General features: G+C 49.1%; 1 protein-coding gene across 5 annotated transcripts in view; it reads right to left on the bottom strand.

Moving 5' to 3' along the window:
* The window catches only part of elmod1 (ELMO/CED-12 domain containing 1), a 72,095-nt gene that overhangs the window by 21,596 nt on the left and 31,340 nt on the right, over positions 1-19,159 (bottom strand). For all 5 annotated transcript variants that reach the window (XM_072476765.1, XM_072476764.1, XM_072476766.1 and 2 more), the window contains 2 exons: positions 11,706-11,803; positions 8,265-8,394 (listed from right to left, as the gene is read on the bottom strand). In XM_072476765.1, the coding sequence (XP_072332866.1) occupies positions 8,265-8,394; positions 11,706-11,803 (228 nt within the window). The remainder of the gene's footprint in view (positions 1-8,264; positions 8,395-11,705; positions 11,804-19,159) is intronic.

Raw genomic sequence — 19,159 nt, 5'->3', positions numbered from 1 at the left:
CAGAAATTGTGAACATTTACGGGAAGAGAACCATGGGTGAATGTTTCAGGGGTGAAGGAGGGAACGAGGAACCCAAAATACAGGGACAGCATAGATTCAGATTTCAACACTTTTTGCTGTTTCTCAATCAGCAACCAGTTAGGTTGACAGGCTGGTTGGCTGATGGGCAGGAAACAAGCAATGGAAGAAAAATGCCAGGAACGGGAATCAGGAAGGAAGCAAGTTGATCAATCACTGCAAAGGGTTTGTTGGAGGGGCGTGGTCCAGAAGCAGTGCTCTTGAAAGCATTTAACTGCTGGCTTTGGCTACTCCATCCTTTACCGGGAGCGGTATATTATAGCCTTGTGAATAAACCTAAGTTTCTTTGATACAACTCAGTGCGTACTCTGTGATCCTAAAATACAGCAGGCCTCTCCAGAGTGGGTTACTTAAAAACCTCAAAATCTGCCTCCAACCTCACATGCCTGTCTTGCTGGGGCTAGTATAAAAAAGGTTTTATTAAAAGATTCATTCACATTATTCATTAATGACTTGGATGATGGCAGAGAAAGTCATGTATCCAAATTTGCTCATGATACAAAGATAGGTGGCATTGTAGTCAGTCCAGATGATAGCATAAAATTGCAAGGAGATATTGACAGTGAATGGGCAAAATTGTGGCAGATGGAATTCAATATAAACATGTGTGAGGTTATCCATTTTGGACATTATAAGGATAGAACAAACTACTTTCTAAATGAAAAAAGGTTAATTACGGTGGATGTCCAAAGAGGTTTGGGGATTCGGTGTATGGATGTTCAAAATGCTATGAACAAGTGAAGAAAATAATCAAAAAGGCTAATGGAATGCTCGTCTTTATATCGAGGGGATTGGAGTATAATGACACAAAGCTAACGCTGTAGCTATACAAAGCCCTGGTTGGACCCCACTTAGGAGTACTGTGAGCAGTTCTGGGCACTACATCTTTGGGAGGATATTTTAGCCTTGGAGATTTACAAAAATGATACCGGATTTGATTTTTGATTTGATTTATTATTGTCACATGTATTAGTATACAGTGAAAAGTACTGTTTTTTGCATGCTGTACAAACAATGCATACCGTACATAGGGAAGGAAGGAGAGACTACAGTTATAGCAAGGTGCAGAGAAAAGATCAACTTAATATGAGGTAGGTCCATTCAAAAGTCTGATGGCAGTAGGGAAGAAGCTGTTCTTGAGTCGGTTGGTACGTGACCTCAAACTTTGGTATCTTTTTCCTGATGGAAGAAGGTGGAAGAGAGTATGCCCGGGGTGTGTGGGGTCCTTAATTATGCTGGCTGCCTTTCTGAGGCAGCGGGAATTATAGATAGAGTCAATGGATGGGAGGCTGGTTTGCGTGATGGACTGGGCTACATTCACAACTTTTTGTAGTTTCCTGCAGTCTTGGGCACAGCAAGCTCCATACCAAGCTGTGACACAACCAGAAAGAATGCTTTCTATGGTGCATCTGTAGAAGTTGGTGAGGGTCGTAGCTGACATGCCAGATTTCCTTAGTCTTCTGAGAAAGTAGAGTCGTTGGTGAGCTTTCTTAACTATAGTGTCGGCATGGGGGGACCAAGACAGGCTGTTGGTGATCTGTACACCTAAAAACTTGAAGCTCTTGACCCTTTCTACTTCGTTCCCATTGATGCAGACAGGGGCATGTTCTCCACTACGCTTCCTGAAGTCGATGACAATCTCCTTCGTTTTGTTGACATTGAGGGAGATTATTGTTGTCGCACTAGTTCACCAGATTCTCTATCTCATTCCTGTACTCTGTCTCGTCATTGTTTGAAATCCGACCCACTACGGTGGTGTCATCAGCAAATTTGAAAATCGAGTTGGAGGGGAATTTGGCCAGTCATAGGCGTATAAGGAGTATAATAGTGGTCTGAGGACACAGCCTTGTGGGGCACCAGTGTTGAGGATGATCGTGGAGGAGGTGTTGTTGCCTATCTTTACTGATTGTGGCCTATGGGTTAGAAAGTTCAGGATCCAGTCGCAGAAGGAGGAGCCGAGGCCAAGGCCACGGAGTTTGGAGATGAGTTTCGAAGGAATGATGGTGTTGAAGGCTGAGCTGTAGTCGATAAATAGGAGTCTGACACAGGTGTCTTTGTTATCTAGGTGTTCCAAGGTAGACTGCAGGGACATGGAGATGGCGCCTGCTGTGGACCTGTTGCAGCGGTAGGCAAACTGTAGTGGATTAAGGCAATCCGGGAGGCTGGAGTTGATTCGTGCCATGACTAACCTTTCGAAGCACTTCATGATGATGGATGTCAGAGCCACTGGACGATAGTCATTAAGGCACGGTGATTGACTTTTTTTTGGTACAGGGATGATGGTCATCTTCTTGAAGCAGATAGGGACCTCAGATTGTTGTAAAGAGAGGTTGAAGATGTCTGCGAATACCCCCGCCAGCTGATCCGTGCAAGACCCGAGTGCTCGTCCGGGTACCCCATCCAAGCTAGTGGCTTTCCATGGGTTGTCCTTCGAGAAGGCTGCTCTGACGTCTGCAGTGGTGATCTCAGATACAAGTTCATCCACGACTTCTGGGGTGGAGGGCCCCCTCTCGCTGACCTCTTGCTCAAAGCGGGCATAGAATGCGTTGAGCTCATCAGGGTGGGGTGCGTTGGAGCAGACGATGTTACATGCCTTCATCTTGTGGCCCGTTATGTCTTGCAGACCTTGCCATAGACGGCGGGGATCCGTGTGGCTAGCCTGGGCTATAGGGATTTAAGTTAAGAGGAGAGATTACACAAATTAGAGGGAGAGGAGTTGCGTTCCACCATCCCAGAGGGAGAGGGGTGGGGCATGCCACAATTCCAGAGGGAGGGGGGTGGGGGGGGAGCGGGTATGCCACAGTCCCAGAAGGAGGGGATAAAAGCAAATTACTGCAGATGCTGGAGTCTGAAACGAAAAAGAAAATGCTGGAAAATCTCAGCGGGTCTGGCAGCATCTGGAGGGGGAGAAAAGAGCTAATGTTTCAAGTGGGCGGCACGGTAGCATAGTGGCTAGCACAGTTGCTTCACAGCTCCAGGAACCCAGGTTCGATTCCCGGCTTGGATCACTGTCTGCGTGGAGTTTCCCAGTGTCTGTGTAGGTTTCCTCCGGGTACTCCGGTTTCCTCCCACAGTCCAAAGATGGGCAGGTTAGGTGAATTGGCAATGCAAAAATTGCCCTTAGATTGGGTGGGGTTGCTGGGTTGCGGGGTGGAGTGGAGGTGTGGGCTTAAATGGGATGCTCTTTCCAAGAGCCGGTGCAGACTCGATGGGCCAAATGGCCTCCTTCTGCACTGTAAATTCTATGAGTCCAGATGACCATTTGTCAAAGCTGTGACAAAGGGTCATCTGGCCTCAAAACGTTAGCTCTTTTCTCTCCCTACAGATGCTGCCAGACCTGCGGAGACTTTCCAGCATTTTCCTTTTTGGTCCCAGAGGGAGGGGGCGGGTGTGCCACAGTCCGCGGTGGGAGGGTTGCCATAGTCCCAGAGGGAGGGAGGGGGTGTGCCACAGTCCCAGAGGGAGAAGGGGCATGCCACAGTCCACAGTCCCAGAAGGAGGGGGGGGGGGGTTTGTTGCAGTCCCAGAGGGAGGGGGGGGGGGGGGGGGTTGTCGCAGTCCCAGAGGGAGGGCGGGGAGCGCCAAAGTCCCAGAGGGAGCGCGTGGCACGTCAGAGTCCCAGAGGGAGGGCGGGGGCGCACCGCAATCCCAGAGGGAGGGGGTGTGCCCCAGTCCCAGAGGAGGGGGGTGTGTGCCCCAGTCCCAGAGGAGGGGGGTGGCGTGCCCCAGTCCCAGAGGAGGGGGGGGGCGTGCCCCAGTCCCAGAGGAGGGGGGGCGTGCCCCAGTCCCAGAGGTGGGAGGGGCGTGCCCCTGTCCCAGAGGTGGGGGGCGTGCCCCAGTCCCAGAGGAGGGGGGCGTGCCCCAGTCCCAGAGGAGGGGGCGTGCCCCAGTCCCAGAGGAGGGGGGCGTGCCCCAGTCCCAGAGGAGGGGGGGGGTGCCCCAGTCCCAGAGGAGGGGGGTGCCCCAGTCACAGAGGAGGGGGAGGGCATGCCCCAGTCACAGAGGCGTGCCACAGAACCAGAGGGGGGGGGCCACAACACCAGAGGGAGGGGGCGTGCCACAGTACCAGAGGGAGGGGGGGCATGCCACAGTACCAGAGGGAGGGGGGGGGAGAGAGAATTTGCCACAGTCCCAGAGGGTAAGGGCGTGCCCCAGTCCCAGAGGGGGGGCGTGCACCAGTCCCAGAGGAGGGGCGTGTCCCAGTCCCAGAGGAGGGGGGCGTGCCCCAGTCCCAGAGGAGGGGGGCGTGCCCCAGTCCCAGAGGAGTGGGGGCGTGCCCCAGTCCCAGAGGAGGGGGGGCGTGCCCCAGTCCCAGAGGAGGGGGCGTGCCCCAGTCCCAGAGGAGGGGGAGGGCATGCCCCAGTCACAGAGGCGTGCCACAGTACCAGAGGGGGGGGGGCGTGCCACAACACCAGAGGGAGGGGGGCATGCCACAGTACCAGAGGGAGGGGGGGCATGCCACAGTACCAGAGGGAGGGGGGGGGAGAATTTGCCATAGTCCCAGAGGGTAACGGCGTGCCCCAGTCCCAGAGGGGGGGCGTGCCCCAGTCCCAGATGAGGGGGGGCATGCCCCAGTCCCAGAATAGGGGGGGCGTGCCCCAGTCACAAAGGAGGGGGGGGGGCATGCCCCAGTCACAGAGGAGGGGGGGGCATGCCCCAGTCACAGAGGAGGGGGGGGCATGCCCCAGTCACAGAGGAGGGGGTGGGGGGGCATGCCCCAGTCACAGAGGCGTGCCACAGTACCAGAGGAAAGGGGGGGGGGGGGGGGGGGGGGGGGAGTGCGTGCCACAACACCAGAGGGAGGGGGGTATGTGCCACAGTACCAGAGGGAGGAGGGGAATTTGCCATAGTCCCAGAGGGTAAGGGGGTGCCACAGTCCCAGAGGCGTCGGCGGGGTGCCACAGACCCCGAGGGTGGGGGGTGAGGGATGCTACAGTCACAGAGGGAGGGGCAGCGTAGCACAGTCCTTGGACAGTCGGGAGTACCCAGAGTTGCCCCCGAAGGTGGCAAGGCACTGGGGGTGCCATATGGTAAGGCCTACCTTCTGAGCAACCCATCACTGCTCACCACCCCCATAACAACACCCCACTCCGCCGAGGACCCTATCACCACCATCGCCTCCCCTGAAGGTCTGTGAGATAGAATGGCGAGCATGCATGCAGGGACCACCCGAGCAGACAATGGGATGTGACACCGGACCGAGAGTCAGATGCTGTCAAACAATGCGCACCGCCAGAGCTCATCGCGGAGCGGGTCATCATCATCCTCCGCCCCATGGACCAGACCCGCCCATACTGCCAACCAAGTGCCAACTCCCCACTCGATACCTGGAAGGTCCCTGTGGCATAATGGTTCAGGTCAAACTTCACCTTGACCAGCCACCAGGAGCAGGTGTCCACCCCCATATCCCGTAGTTCCAGGTGCGCCATCTATCGGCAGAGATGTCACACGGTCGCCCTGCTCGGCTGTAGTTGTCAGTGACATGCTCAGTCCGGCAGGTCCTCAAAGGTCAAGTGCTGCCGATATACACGGGACCTGATGCGGCGCCTCCTTCCCACCTCCTTCTCAGCCCGTTGGTTGCCTGGCACCGGCCTCTATTTTCGGCTGACGACTGATTCTCTGCCTGATCGCAATTCCGGCGTCGCTGGACAGAGAAACACTTGCCCAACTATTTCCACTAGTTGGAGATTCTAAAACTAGAGGGTATAGTCTAAAGATTAGGGCTAGACCATTCAGGAGAGATGTTAGGAAGCACTTTTTCACACAGAGTGGTAGAGATTTGGAATTATCCCCCACAAACAGCAGTTGAAGATGGATCAGTTGTTAATTTTAAATCTGAGAATTGCTGAAGAGTGAATCATGTTTAACTAACTTGCTTGAGGGTGATACAGTGGATGTGGAGCACGTGGACTTCCAAAAGGCTTTTGATAAATGCTACTGAAAGGATTTGTGTGTAAAGTTAGAGCTCATGGAATAAAAGGGACAGTAGCAATATGGGTTCAAAATTGGCCGAGAGACAGGAAACCGGGATTAGTGGTGAATAGTTGTTTTTCAGACTGGAGGATAGTCTATAGCGTGTCAGTGTTAGGGCCACTGCTTTTCTTGATATGTATCAATGACACAGACTTTGGTGTACAGGGCACAATTTCTAAATTTATGGATGACACAAGGCTTGGGAAGTATCACGAACTGTGAAAAGAACAGTGTTGAACATCAAAAGGACACACAGGTTGGTAGAATGGGCAGAAAAGTGGCAGATTAAATGTAATGCAGAAAGTGTGAATGTATTTGTTTTGATTGGAAGGATGAGGAAAGGTAACAAAAATAAAGGATACCATTCTAAAGGGGTGCAGGAGCTGAGGGATCTGGAGGTACAGGTGCACAAATCATTGAAGGTGGCAGGCAGATTGGGAGCATAGTTAAAAATAGCATACAGGATCCTGGGCTTTATAAATAGGGGCAGAGAGCACAAAAGCAAGGAAGTTATGACAGACCTGTAGAAAATATGATTTTTATCTCAACTGCTTTATTCCATCTAGTTCTGAGCAACACACTTTGGAAGGACATGAATGCTTGAGGGAGGGTGCAGAGAAGATTCACAAGAATTAAGTTATTCATTCCTGGAATCAGTTACATGGATGTGGTGTATATGGATTTCAGCAAAGCGTTTGATAAGGTTCCCCACGGTAGGCTATTGCAAAAAATACGGAGGCTGCGGATTGAGGGTGATTTAGAGATGTGGATCAGAAATTGGCTAGCTGAAAGAAGACAGAGGGTGGTGGTTGATGGGAAATGTTCAGAATGGAGTACAGTCACAAGTGGAGTACCACAAGGATCTGTTCTGGGGCCGTTGCTGTTTGTCATTTTTATCAATGACCTAGAGGTAGGCGCAGAAGGGTGGGTGAGTAAATTTGCAGACGATACTAAAGTCGGTGGTGTTGTCGATAGTGTGGAAGGATGTAGCAGATTACAGAGGGATATAGATAAACTGCAGAGCTGGGCCGAGAGGTGGCAAATGGAGTTTAATGTAGAGAAGTGTGAGGTGATTCACTTTGGAAGGAATAACAGGAATGCGGAATATTTGGCTAATGGTAAAGTTCTTGAAAGTGTGGATGAGCAGAGGGATCTAGGTGTCCATGTACATAGATCCCTGAAAGTTGCCACCCAGGTTGATAGGGTTGTGAAGAAGGCCTATGGAGTGTTGGCCTTTATTGGTAGAGGGATTGAGTTCCGGAGTCGGGAGGTCATGTTGCAGCTGTACAGAACTCTGGTACGGCCGCATTTGGAGTATTGCGTACAGTTCTGGTCACCGCATTATAGGAAGGACGTGGAGGCTTTGGAGCGGGTGCAGAGGAGATTTACCAGGATGTTGCCTGGTATGGAGGGAAAATCTTATGAGGAAAGGCTGATGGACTTGAGGTTGTTTTCGTTGGAGAGAAGAAGGTTAAGAGGAGACTTAATAGAGGCATACAAAATGATCAGGGGGTTGGATAGGGTGGACAGTGAGAGCCTTCTCCCGCGGATGGATATGGCTGGCACGAGGGGACGTAACTTTAAACTGAGGGGTAATAGATATAGGACAGAGGTCAGAGGTAGGTTCTTTACGCAAAGAGTAGTGAGGCCGTGGAATGCCCTACCTGCCACAGTAGTGAACTCGCCAACATTGAGGGCATTTAAAAGTTTATTGGATAAACATATGGATGATAATGGCATAGTGTAGGTTAGATGGCTTTTGTTTCGGTGCAACATCGTGGGCCGAAGGTCCTGTACTGCGCTGTATTGTTCTATGTTCTATGATACTTTGGATAATCTTGGGAGTAGTTTCCTTGAAGAAAAGAAGGCTGAGAGGAGATTCGATAGAGAAATTCAAAATCATGAAGTCGAGACAGAGTAAATAGGGAGAAATTATTCCCATTGTTGGATCGGTTGAGAACCAGAGAACACCAATTTAAGGTGATTGGCAAAAGAAGCAATAGTTACACGAGGAAAACCTTTTCTAACAGCGAGTGGTCAGAAATTGGAATGCACAGGTGGAGGCAGATTCAATTGTCACTTTCAAAAGAGAACTGGACCATTATCGGAGGAGGAAAGATTTGCAGGATTACAGGGAAAGGCAGGGATATATACAGCAGACAAACAGAAACATTCTAGCAGTTCAATGATCTGCTATTGCTCTATCCACTGACCTTCAACAGCGTTTCTTCATGGTGCGGGTTTTCAGAATCATACTGATCTCTGCGGAGTCTTTCAACTTCTGCAATCAGTGTTCTATATCCTACAATCTGTAGGAGACAGGCTTGCAGAGAAATCCCAAACCTTGGCAGAACAAAATAGCAGTTTCAGGTTGTTCATATTGAGAAACAGAAATAGTATTTATACATATGCTATTCCTTTTTGTGCTGTTAGGCAGCAGACAGTGCAGCTCTCTTCCTAGCTTGATGTTAATAGCACATTGTGCTACTATTATGCGATCGGGTCACAATTTGGCATTTTAAGTGAACCGACCTGCCTTCAGTATGGGCCTCACCAATTGCCTTATTATGGCAGCTGGAAATGTGATGGGATCTTAAATCAAGATGTTAATCCCTTACCTCATCCATTTCTTGCTCATTATAAATTATTGTTCTTCCTCTCCTGAGTGGGTTACTCAGATGCCTCAAAACCCACTGCAGTTAAATGTAACCCCCGCCCCCCTCCACGCACCCCCATCCCTCTCCTGTCTGTTGTGCTTGTAGTGGGAATGTGGAAGCTGAGGGGAGTTTGGGATTAAAATCAAGCCCCGAGTTAAGGAAGGAAACAAATTCAGCCACAGTTCATAACCTGAGATTCCTACTCACTAGTGTTTCTGGGCAAAGGAAGACTAGTGCAGGATCCAGTTTGGCTGTGATATCCTCCATGCTCGAATCACCCATTAACATATACAATCTATCCCCGTGTTTGCGTGGGTTTCGCCCCCACAACCCAAAAAGATGTGCAGGCTAGGTGGATTTGCCACGCTAAATTGCCCCTTAATTGGAAAAAATGTATTGGGTACTCTAAATTTATAAAAAATATAAACATATACACTCTAAAGTGGATTTATTTTATTGTCACGTGTACCAAGGTAAAGTGAAAAGTATTGTTCTGCGTGCAGTTCAGACAGATCATTCTACACAGCGACATGGTAGCACAGTGGTTAGCACTGTTGCTTCAAAGCGCCAGGGACCGGCTTGGGTCACTGTCAGTGCGAAGTCTGCACATTCTCCCCACGTCTGCATGGGTTTCCTCCCACAAGTCCTGAAAGATGTGCTTGTTAGGTGAATTGGACATTCTGAATTCTCCCTCAGTGTACCCAAACAGGCACCGTAGTGTGGCGACTAGAAGCTTTTCACATGAGAAGCTTCATTGCAGCGTTAATGTAAGCCTACTTGTGATACTAATGAAGATTATTGTTACATGAAAAAACATAGATATACATAAAAACACAATGTAAATACATAGAAAGGTTAGTACGGTTATGAGAGATGTAGGAAGAGGATCGCGTGATGATAAGTTCAGAACGATCTTGATCTTTCACGGAAAGTTCACCACGCCTAGTAGTTGAAGAACCGCTTTCTTGTCTTTAGGTGAAGACATTTTGTTGATGACTTCAACCTTCTCGGTGTCTAGCTACACACCTTGAGCTGAAATCTGGTCACCCAAAAATGTGCGTTTGGATATACCAAATTGACATTTGGTTCGATTAAGTTTTAACCAAACTTGCATTGTTCGACAAGTCTTGCATTGTGTTCTTATTGAGTTGCTGACCAAATTATGATATCGTCAACATTCACTTCAAAACCTTCTATCATTTGTTCCATCGCTCAATAAAATATCTCTGAAGCTGATATTATACCAAAAGGCATTCAATTAAAACAGTACCTTCCATATGGAGTGTTGAAAGTACATAACTTTCTGCTGGCTTCAAGTTTCAGTTGCCAAAATCCTCTAGAGGCATCTAGTTTCTTAAAAATTCTGGTGTGTGCCATTTCACTTCTCGTTTGCAAATTGGGGTTAATGTTCCCTTTTTATATTTTGATTGAGATCTTTCGGATCAATGCAGAGTCTGAGATCTCCATTTGGTTTCTTAATGCATACCAGTCAGTGGGTTCGGTGATCCCCAGCTGCTACATGTGGTTAAATTAAAGTTTCAAGCATTCCCTTAAGGGAGCTGGTACCCTCCTTGGTGGGTGAATAACTGGCTTGGCATTCTGCTTAAACTGTATTTTGTACTTGAATGGTAACGTACCTATTCTTTGAAACACATGTGGAAACTGGTCAATGATGTCATCAATTTGGTCTTTTGCATTTGCTGAAATTTTCACACTGCTGTGAATTTGTTTCACCAGCTGCAGTAGCTTGCATGCCTGTACACCTAATAATGACGAACGCTTCTGTCCCACAATCTCAAACTTGATGGGCATTTTTGTGTCTTTAACTTGGACTGTGAGATAGCATAGGTTTAAGGTGAGGGGGGGAGAGATACAAAAGGGTCCAGAGGGGCAATTTATTCACACAGAGGGTGGTGAGTGTCTGGAACGAGCTGCTAGGGGCAGTAGTAGAGGCGGGTCCAATTTTGCCTTTTGAAAAGCATTTAGACAGCCAAATGGGTAGGGATCGGGACCGAATGCGGGCAATTGGGACTAGCTCAGTGGTAAAAATTGGGCGGCATGGACAAGCTGGGCTGAAGGGCCTGTTTCCATGCTGTAAACTTCTATGACTCTATGAGGGCTTGCAGAGAGTCGCCACGCTCCAGTGCCAACTTGGAACCATCAGTCAAATGAGCTGTTATTGCAGAGTTAATATGCGCCTTTAAAATGGAACTCAATGTTGTTCAAATGGTAAGGATAAAATTGCTTGGGTAAAATATATGTATGTATAAAAGCCAATCAGCATCTGTTTAGAATAATAGACAGGGCTACAAATTAATTGCTTCTTTTCCTTCCATTTTCCTCCATTCCTTCTTCCCCACACATCTCATGTTTTCTTTTCCCTTCTCGCTCCTCCCTCCTTTTTCTACCCCATCTCCATATCACTCCAACAGCCTCCTCTCTTTCATGAAGGCATAACACTGCTTTACCAAGAACATGTAAATTGATTTTGATTACCCGCATGGATTGCCATGAGATTGTCAATTGCCAATATATTGTATAAAGAATTAATGTTTAACATGTGATATGAGCACACCCTTTGGAATTACAAAAAAGCTTATCCTAAATTGGAACCATGGGAAAGCATCTGCCCCTCCATGGCCCCACTACCTTCTTTGGTTAACCCCTAGCATTTATTTTGTATGTTTGAGGTTGTCTCATTTCCCAGTAAACAGATCTACTCTGCTGGATTGGCATAAACACCTCAAAAGTCTTCAACAAATTGAAGACTGTGATTTGCAGCACAATTTCATGTTCAGTGTTGAATGGTTATAACCTGAAATTCAATCCAGGACAGATTCATTTCCATGGCAAGTAATATGTAGTGGCAGATGGTATGGAACAGTGTGTGTGAGGATAATCACTGGTATATATCAAGTATATGATTTTGTACTTGTATATCATCAAGTGTGCTAAAAGATCATAGAAAGTGCACGGTATAAATCCAAATTCCATTACTGTGGATTGGTGTCAGGATTAATTTTTTTCAGTTGCATGATGTTATCCACAATCCTCTCGATATCATCCATGTGGGTGATCACAGCAGACTGGAGCAGCTGCCAGACGGAAAGAGAATAGATTGAAGACGTACAACCAAAAATATATCGCAAACTATAAGCAAAAATACAAATTAAAATTTTAAGCAAACCTTATATCACACACGCTACAATACACTTGTTTAGTTTTCAGTAGGATACATAAATTAAAAGATATTTCAAAATTAATGTTGACATTCATAGAATCCCTACAGTGCAGGAGGCCATTCGACCCATCGAGTCTGCACCGACCCTTTGAATGGCTCTAGCTAATCCCTTGTACCCCACCCAACCTTTGGACACTAAGGGGTAATTTAGCATGGCCAATCAACCTGACCTGCACATCTTTGGACTCTGTGAGGAAACCGGAGCTCCCGGAGGAAACCCATGCAGACACAGGGAAGACGTGCAAACTCCACACAGTCACCCGAGGTCGGAATCGAACTCAGGTCCCTGGTGCTGTGAGGCACCAGTGCTAACCACTGTGCCACCGTCCGCCCCAACACTGATGCTGAACTTAGAAAACAAAAAGCTTACTTAATGGTATCTGCTTACATGCCTCTGACTATTATGAAGTTTTGACCAATAAAATAAAATAAGACTGCCCTGGAGTGTCCAAACTATGCCAGCGGGACCCGATATCCAGCTAAGGCTTGGTTACTAATAGTTTCAGTTTGAAAGCATTAAGATAGATAATCTAACAGATTCAAGATGAGTAGTATGAGTAATGCATGACAAGCAACTAGCAAACAAAAGGGTGGAGCAGCAAAGATGGACAGGGGAGCATGAACACGGCTAGAAATAAGGCAAGTGGTGAATAGGCAACCAGTGAAGTGGTAAATGAGGAGCAGAGAAGAGACAGTCTTTACACTTCCTGCTCTTATGTTGTTTGCAAATTTTCTTGGTATATGAAAACCAGTAGTCCATGAAAATGAGCACAGGGATTATAATGTGCAATTAACCCTTGACCATTAGATATAATTTAGGTTCCATGGCATCTTTATGCTGCCTGTTTATTTACATGATTGCTGTGCGTACCCAGCACTAAATGCACTGTTAATGCGCTACATCCACCAACATGGGACCCAAAATTGACATTATTCACCATTACTTAAACCTAGCTTGTACCTCTTATGGAGGTGCACGGTGGCTGAAGCAGGTGCTGGGAGTTGTTTTGCAACCAAATTTGATCTGGGAAAGGGAAACGAATGGCTCAACAAGAAGGTGGGGACCTCCAAGTACTCCTGATACGGTGGAAACACAGAGAGTCAGCGTCTACCACAGGGGTTTGGAAGCGCTCGAGTCACACACTGAAAAGGCACTGGAATAATCACAGAGGTCAAGGCCAGGAGCCTCATCCCAAGAACCTGGAAACAGTGTTGTGAGAAGTTGAATGGCTTCACTTAAGTGGACAAAGTCAATTATTGCATCTTCGTATGCCATATTCTACCAAATCCACAATTAGCTTCAGTCACTGTTCAAATGACCACATCTCTACCACTCATCTTTATGTAATATTTATCACTCAAAACACACAGAACATGCATATGCTTAAACCCACCCTCTCTTGCATGTTTGCAAGCCTCACTTCACAGCTTGCACATACTGTCAGCTGTTAGGAAAACAAGAGGTAATTTAAGGGATTTATATTTGTATTGGTAAATCAAAAGTTTGATGCCACTTCAATAGAATCTGGGAATCGAGTTAAATCATTGTGAACAGTCTGTGCAGCAGCCAGGACAAAAAAAATGCTAAAGGATGTGATGTAAAACCTGGATACTGGATCCATTGTTAAAGGTGGAGCAGAAACATTGTTTAAAAGAGCATTTGGAAAACCTGGACCGGATTCCAGAGTGCAAACTGCTTATGAAAAGCATTACTGTGAAAGGAGATTTTAAAGCGTGTTTTTTGGGGGAGTGGAGTTTGGAAACTCTCATCATCTGGGGGGATTCGAAGGATAAATCCACAGACATTCACTTGAGGTTCAGAGTAGAGCGTGTTTGACCACAGCCATCTTGTGGTTAAAGGGATGTTGTGTTACTCAGATTGTTGTAGCTTAACATATACATTGTAGACTTCCGGGTGCGGCGATGACCAGCTAAGTCGCACGTTTCGGCACCTCCCGTTTTAACGGACTTTTGGGCTCTGAATCGGGAGCCCCAACGGCAATTTCCGAAGGCTAAACCCACTGTGAGGCGACATAGAAGGGAGTCCCCCCGGATGTGAATGGATAGAAGAGATAATAGTGGCCAGATTGTGGAGGATCCTCTGAAGCAGCGGCAAAGAAGGGAAGTGAGAAGCAAGATGGCGGCGGAGGGTGGCCAGTTGGTATGGGGCCTGGAACAGCAGGAGTTCCTCCGGCGATGTGTGGAGGAGCTCAAGAAGGAGGTGCTGGCGCTGATGCTGCAGGCGATTGAGGGGTTAAAGGATGCGCAGAAGACCCAAGAGATGGAGCTCCGTGGAGTGAAGGCAAAAGCTGCCGAAAACGAGATACAGGGCTTGGTGGTGAAGACGGAGAAACACGAGGCACTGCATAAGAGGTGTATGGAGAGACTGGAAGCCCTGGAAAATAGCTCGAGGAGGAAGAACTTAAGTATCTTGGGTCTTCCCGAAGGGGCAGAGGGAGTGGATGTTGGGGCGTATGTGAGCACAATGCTCCATACCTTAATGGGAGCTGAGGCCCCGACGGGCCCCCTGGAAGTGGAGGGAGCGTACCGAGTCCTCGTGAGAAGACCAAAGGCAGGAGAAATACCTTGAGCAATAGTGGTGAGGTTCCACCGCTACAAGGACAGGGAGATGGTCCTGAGATGGGCGAAAAAGACACGGAGCAGCAGGTGGGAGAACGCGGTGATCCGCGTGTATCAGGATTGGAGTGCGGAGGTGGCAAGAAGGAGGGCGAGTTTCAATCGGGCCAAGGCGGTGCTCCACAAGAGGAAAGTGAAATTCGGAATGTTGCAGCCGGCAAGACTGTGGGTTACACACCAGGGTAAACACCACTACTTCGAGACGGTAGAGGAGGCGTGGACATTTATTGAAGAGGAGAAGTTGGACTAGATTTCAGAAAGAGTGTTTGAAATGAAGTAGCGAGGTGGTGGCAAGAGACTGTGAATCAGATGGGGGGAAATTTTCTTTCCCCTCGAAGGGGACACACACGAAGAAATGTGGGCGCCGGTGGGGAAGGGGAAGGGGAAGGAGAGAGGGAGCTGCGCCATCAGGGGCGGGGCCGAGAGGGAAGCGCAGGCTTTGTTCCCGCGCTATGGAAATTGTGGCAGGAAAAGGGGGCGCAGGAAGGAGGGGGCCTCACATAATGGGAGGCTAAGGATAAACGGGGGAAGCTGAGATCAGCCAGAGTTTGCTGACTTCCGGAAGCAATATGGGGGGAGCAACTAAGCTAGAGGGGGATCTAGCCGGGGTGGGGTGGGGGGGGGGGTGGTTAACTGGGTTGCTGCTGCTAAGGGGATGGGGGAGCTGTTACGGGATGGGGTGGTCGGGACGGGAGGGCACCGTCCGGGGGATAAGTGGGTGAGGAGCTGGTTTAAAAAAGGGGATGGCTAGTCGACGAGAGGGGGGGGGGGGGGGGTAAAGAGCCCCCAACCCGGTTGATCACGTGGAACGTGAGAGGGTTGAATGGGCCGATTAAGAGGGCAAGGGTATTTGCGCACCTAAAGAAGCTAAAGGCAGACGTGGTCATGCTTCAGGAGACGCACCTGAAACTGGCGGATCAGGTCAGATTAAGGAAAGGATGGGTGGGACAGGTATTCCACTCGGGCTTGGATGCGAAAAATAGAGGGGTGGCAATACTGGTGGGGAAACGGGTATTGTTTGAGGCGAAGACCACAGTGGTGGACAGTGGGGGTAGATACGTGATGGTGAGTGGCAGATTGCAAGGTGAGGCGGTGGTGCTGGTGAACGTATATGCCCCGAACTGGGATGATGCAAACTTTTTGAAGCGTATGTTGGGGCGCATCCCGGACCTGGAGATGGGAAAGTTGGTAATGGGGGGGGGGACTTCAACACGGTGCTGGACCCAGGGCTGGACCGGTCCAGATCTAGGACCGGGAGGAGGCCGGCAGCGGCCAAGGTGCTTAAGGGCTTTATGGAGCAGATGGGAGGAGTGGATCCCTGGAGATTTACTAGACCAAGGAGTAAAGAGTTTTCCATCTTCTCACATGTCCACAAAGTGTACTCCCGGATAGACTTCTTTGTCCTGGGAAGGGCGCTGATCCCGAAGGTGGCAGGAACGGAGTATTCGGCTATAGCCATTTCAGATCATGCTCCACATTGGGTAGATCTGGAAGTAGGAGAGGAAAAGGAGCAGCGCCCACTCTGGAGATTAGATATGGGACTGTTGGCGGACGAGTGGGTATGTGTAAGGGTGAGGGGATGTATTGAAAGGTACCTAGAGATCAATGATGACGGAGAGGTCCAGGTGGGAGCGGTCTGGGAGGCGCTGAAGGCGGTGGTTAGAGGGGAGCTGATCTCCATAAGAGCCCATAAGGGGAAACAAGAGGGTAAAGAAAGGGAGAGATTGTTGGGGGAGATTTTGAGGGTGGAGAGGCAATATGCGGAGGCTCCAGATGAAGGGCTATACAGGGAAAGACGGAGATTGCACATGGACTTTGACTTGTTGACCACGGGTAAGGCGGAGGCACAATGGAGGAAGGCACAGGGAGTGCAGTATGAATATGGAGAGAAGGCGAGCCGGCTTCTGGCCCAACAACTTAGGAAGAGGGGGGCGGCGAGAGAGATCGGAGGGGTTAGAGACGAGGAGGGAAAGGTGGAACGGGGAGCGGAGAGGGTGAACGGGGTGTTTAAGGTATTTTACGAGAGGCTATATAAGGCTCAACCCCCGGAAGGGAAAGAGGGAATGATGCGTTTCCTCGACCAGCTGGAGTTCCCGAAGGTTGAGGAACAGGACATGACAGGACTGGGAGCGCAGATTGAGGTGGAGGTGGTGGTAAAAGGAATTGGGAACATGCAGGCAGGGAAGGCCCCGGGACCGGATGGGTTCCCGGTGGAGTTCTATAGGAAATACGTGGACCTGCTGGCCCCACTTCTGACGAGAACCTTTAATGAAGCTAGGGAAAGGGGGACACTACCCCCGAAGATATCGCTGATCCTGAAAAGAGACAAAGACCCGCTGCAGTGCAGGTCATACAGGCCTATTTCCCTCTTGAACGTAGATGCCAAGCTTTTGGCCAAGGTGATGGCGACGAGGATAGAGGACTGTGTCCCTGGGGTGGTGCATTGGCAATTGAGCCATTGGCCATAGCGGTGAGGGGCTCGAGGAAGTGGAGGGGGGTACGTAGAGGAGGAGAAGAGCATCGGGTGTCATTATACGCGGATGATTATTTGTTGTATGTCGCGGACCCAGTGGAGGGGATGCCTGAGATAATGCAGATACTCAGGGAGTTTGGAGAATTTTCAGGATATAAATTGAATATGGGGAAGAGTGAACTGTTTGTGATGCACCCCGGGGAACAGGGCAGGGGAATAGACGATTTACCGTTGAGGAGGGTAAGAAGAGATTTCAGGTATTTAGGGATCCAGGTGGCCAGGAACTGGGGAACCTTGCATAAGCTTAACTTGGCACGACTGGTAGAGCAGATGGAAGAGGACTTTAGGAGGTGGGACATGGCGCCCCTGTCATTGGCGGGCAGGGTGCAGGCGATTAAAATGGTGGTCCTTCCGAGGTTTCTTTTGGTGTTCCAGTGCCTCCCTGTACTGATTACAAAGGCCTTTTTCAAGAAGGTGGACAAGAGTATTATGAGCTTTGTGTGGGCTGGAAAGACCCCAAGAGTAAAGAGGGGGTTCCTGCAGCGCAGTAGGGACAGGGGGGGACTGGCACTGCCGAGTCTAAGTGATTATTATTGAGCCGCCAACGTGTCAATGATATGTAAGTGGATGAGGGAAGGGGAAGGAGCGGCGTGGAAAAGACTGGAGATGGCGTCCTGTAGGCGAACTAGCTTAAAAGCACTGGCGACGGCGCCGTAACCGTTCTCCCCGAAAAAATACACCACAAACCCAGTAATGGTGGCAACTCTGAAAATTTGGGGGCAGTGGAGACGACATAAGGGAGTGACGGGTGCCTCAGTGTGGTCCCCGATAAGGAACAACCATAGGTTTGTCCCGGGAAGGATAGATAGGGGATTTAAATCTTGGCAGCGAGCAGGAATTGCGAAATTGCAGGACTTGTTCTTAGACGGGACGTTCGCGAGTCTGGGAGCACTGACAGAAAAATATGGATTGCCACCTGGGAATGCATTTCGCTACATGCAAGTGAGGGCATTTGTGAGGCAACAGGTGAGGGAATTTCCGCAGCTCCCGGCGCAAGAGATCCAGGACAGAGTGATTTTGGGGGCATGGGTGGGTGATGGTAGGGTGTCAGATATATATAGGGAAATGAGAGACGAGGGGGAGACGATGGTAGAGGAGCTGAAGGGAAAATGGGAGGAGGAGCTGGGGGAAGAGATTGAGGAGGGGCTGTGGGCAGATGCCCTAAGTAGGGTAAACTCTTTGTCCTCGTGTGCCAGGCTCAGTCTGATACAATTCAAGGTTCTACACAGGGCGCATATGACGGGAGCAAGGCTGAGTAGGTTTTTTGGAGTTGAAGATAGGTGCGGGAGATGCGCGGGAAGCCCGGCGAACCACACCCACATGTTTTGGTCATGTCCGGTATTGCATGGGTTCTGGGTGGGTGTGGCAAAAGTGATCTCGAAGGTGGTGGGGGTCCGGGTCAAACCAAGCTGGGGGTTGGCTATATTTGGGGTTGCAGATGAGCCGGGAGTGCAGGAGGCGAGAGAGGCCGACGTGTTGGCCTTTGCGTCCCTAGTAGTCCGGCGAAGGATTCTACTTATGTGGAAAGAAGCTAAGCCCCCGGGTGTGGAGGCCTGGATCAACGACATGGCAGGGTTTATAAAACTGGAGCGGATAAAATATGCATTAAGAGGTTCGGCTCAGGGGTTCACCGGGCGGTGGCAACCGTTCCTCGACTATCTCGCAGAGCGATAAGGGAAAATAGGAAAGGCAGCAGCAGCAGCCCAGGGGGGAGGAGAGGGGGGGAGGGGGGGGGGGGGGGGGGGGGGAGGGCTCATTTGGGTCTTCAGGGGTTTTATGTGTGTGTTTATATATTAGTTATTTATATTTGATTTCACAAAGTTACTATTTTAGTTATTATTTCTGTTGTTTCTTATTTTGTTGTTGGCAGTTGCCGTTAGTTAGCATATTATTTATTTAAAAAACGATTAATGTATATATTATTACAAAGTTGTAAAATGGGAAATTTTTGTTTGATCGAAAAACTTTAATAAAATATATATATATTTTTAAAGATATACGTTGTAATCAGTGTTCATTTAATCATTTGTGTGTATTTGT

Source organism: Scyliorhinus torazame, chromosome 15 (assembly GCF_047496885.1).
Source record: "Scyliorhinus torazame isolate Kashiwa2021f chromosome 15, sScyTor2.1, whole genome shotgun sequence".
In the NCBI taxonomy this organism is placed as follows: Eukaryota; Metazoa; Chordata; class Chondrichthyes; order Carcharhiniformes; family Scyliorhinidae; genus Scyliorhinus; species Scyliorhinus torazame.
This window is presented reverse-complemented; position numbering and strand designations above follow the sequence as displayed.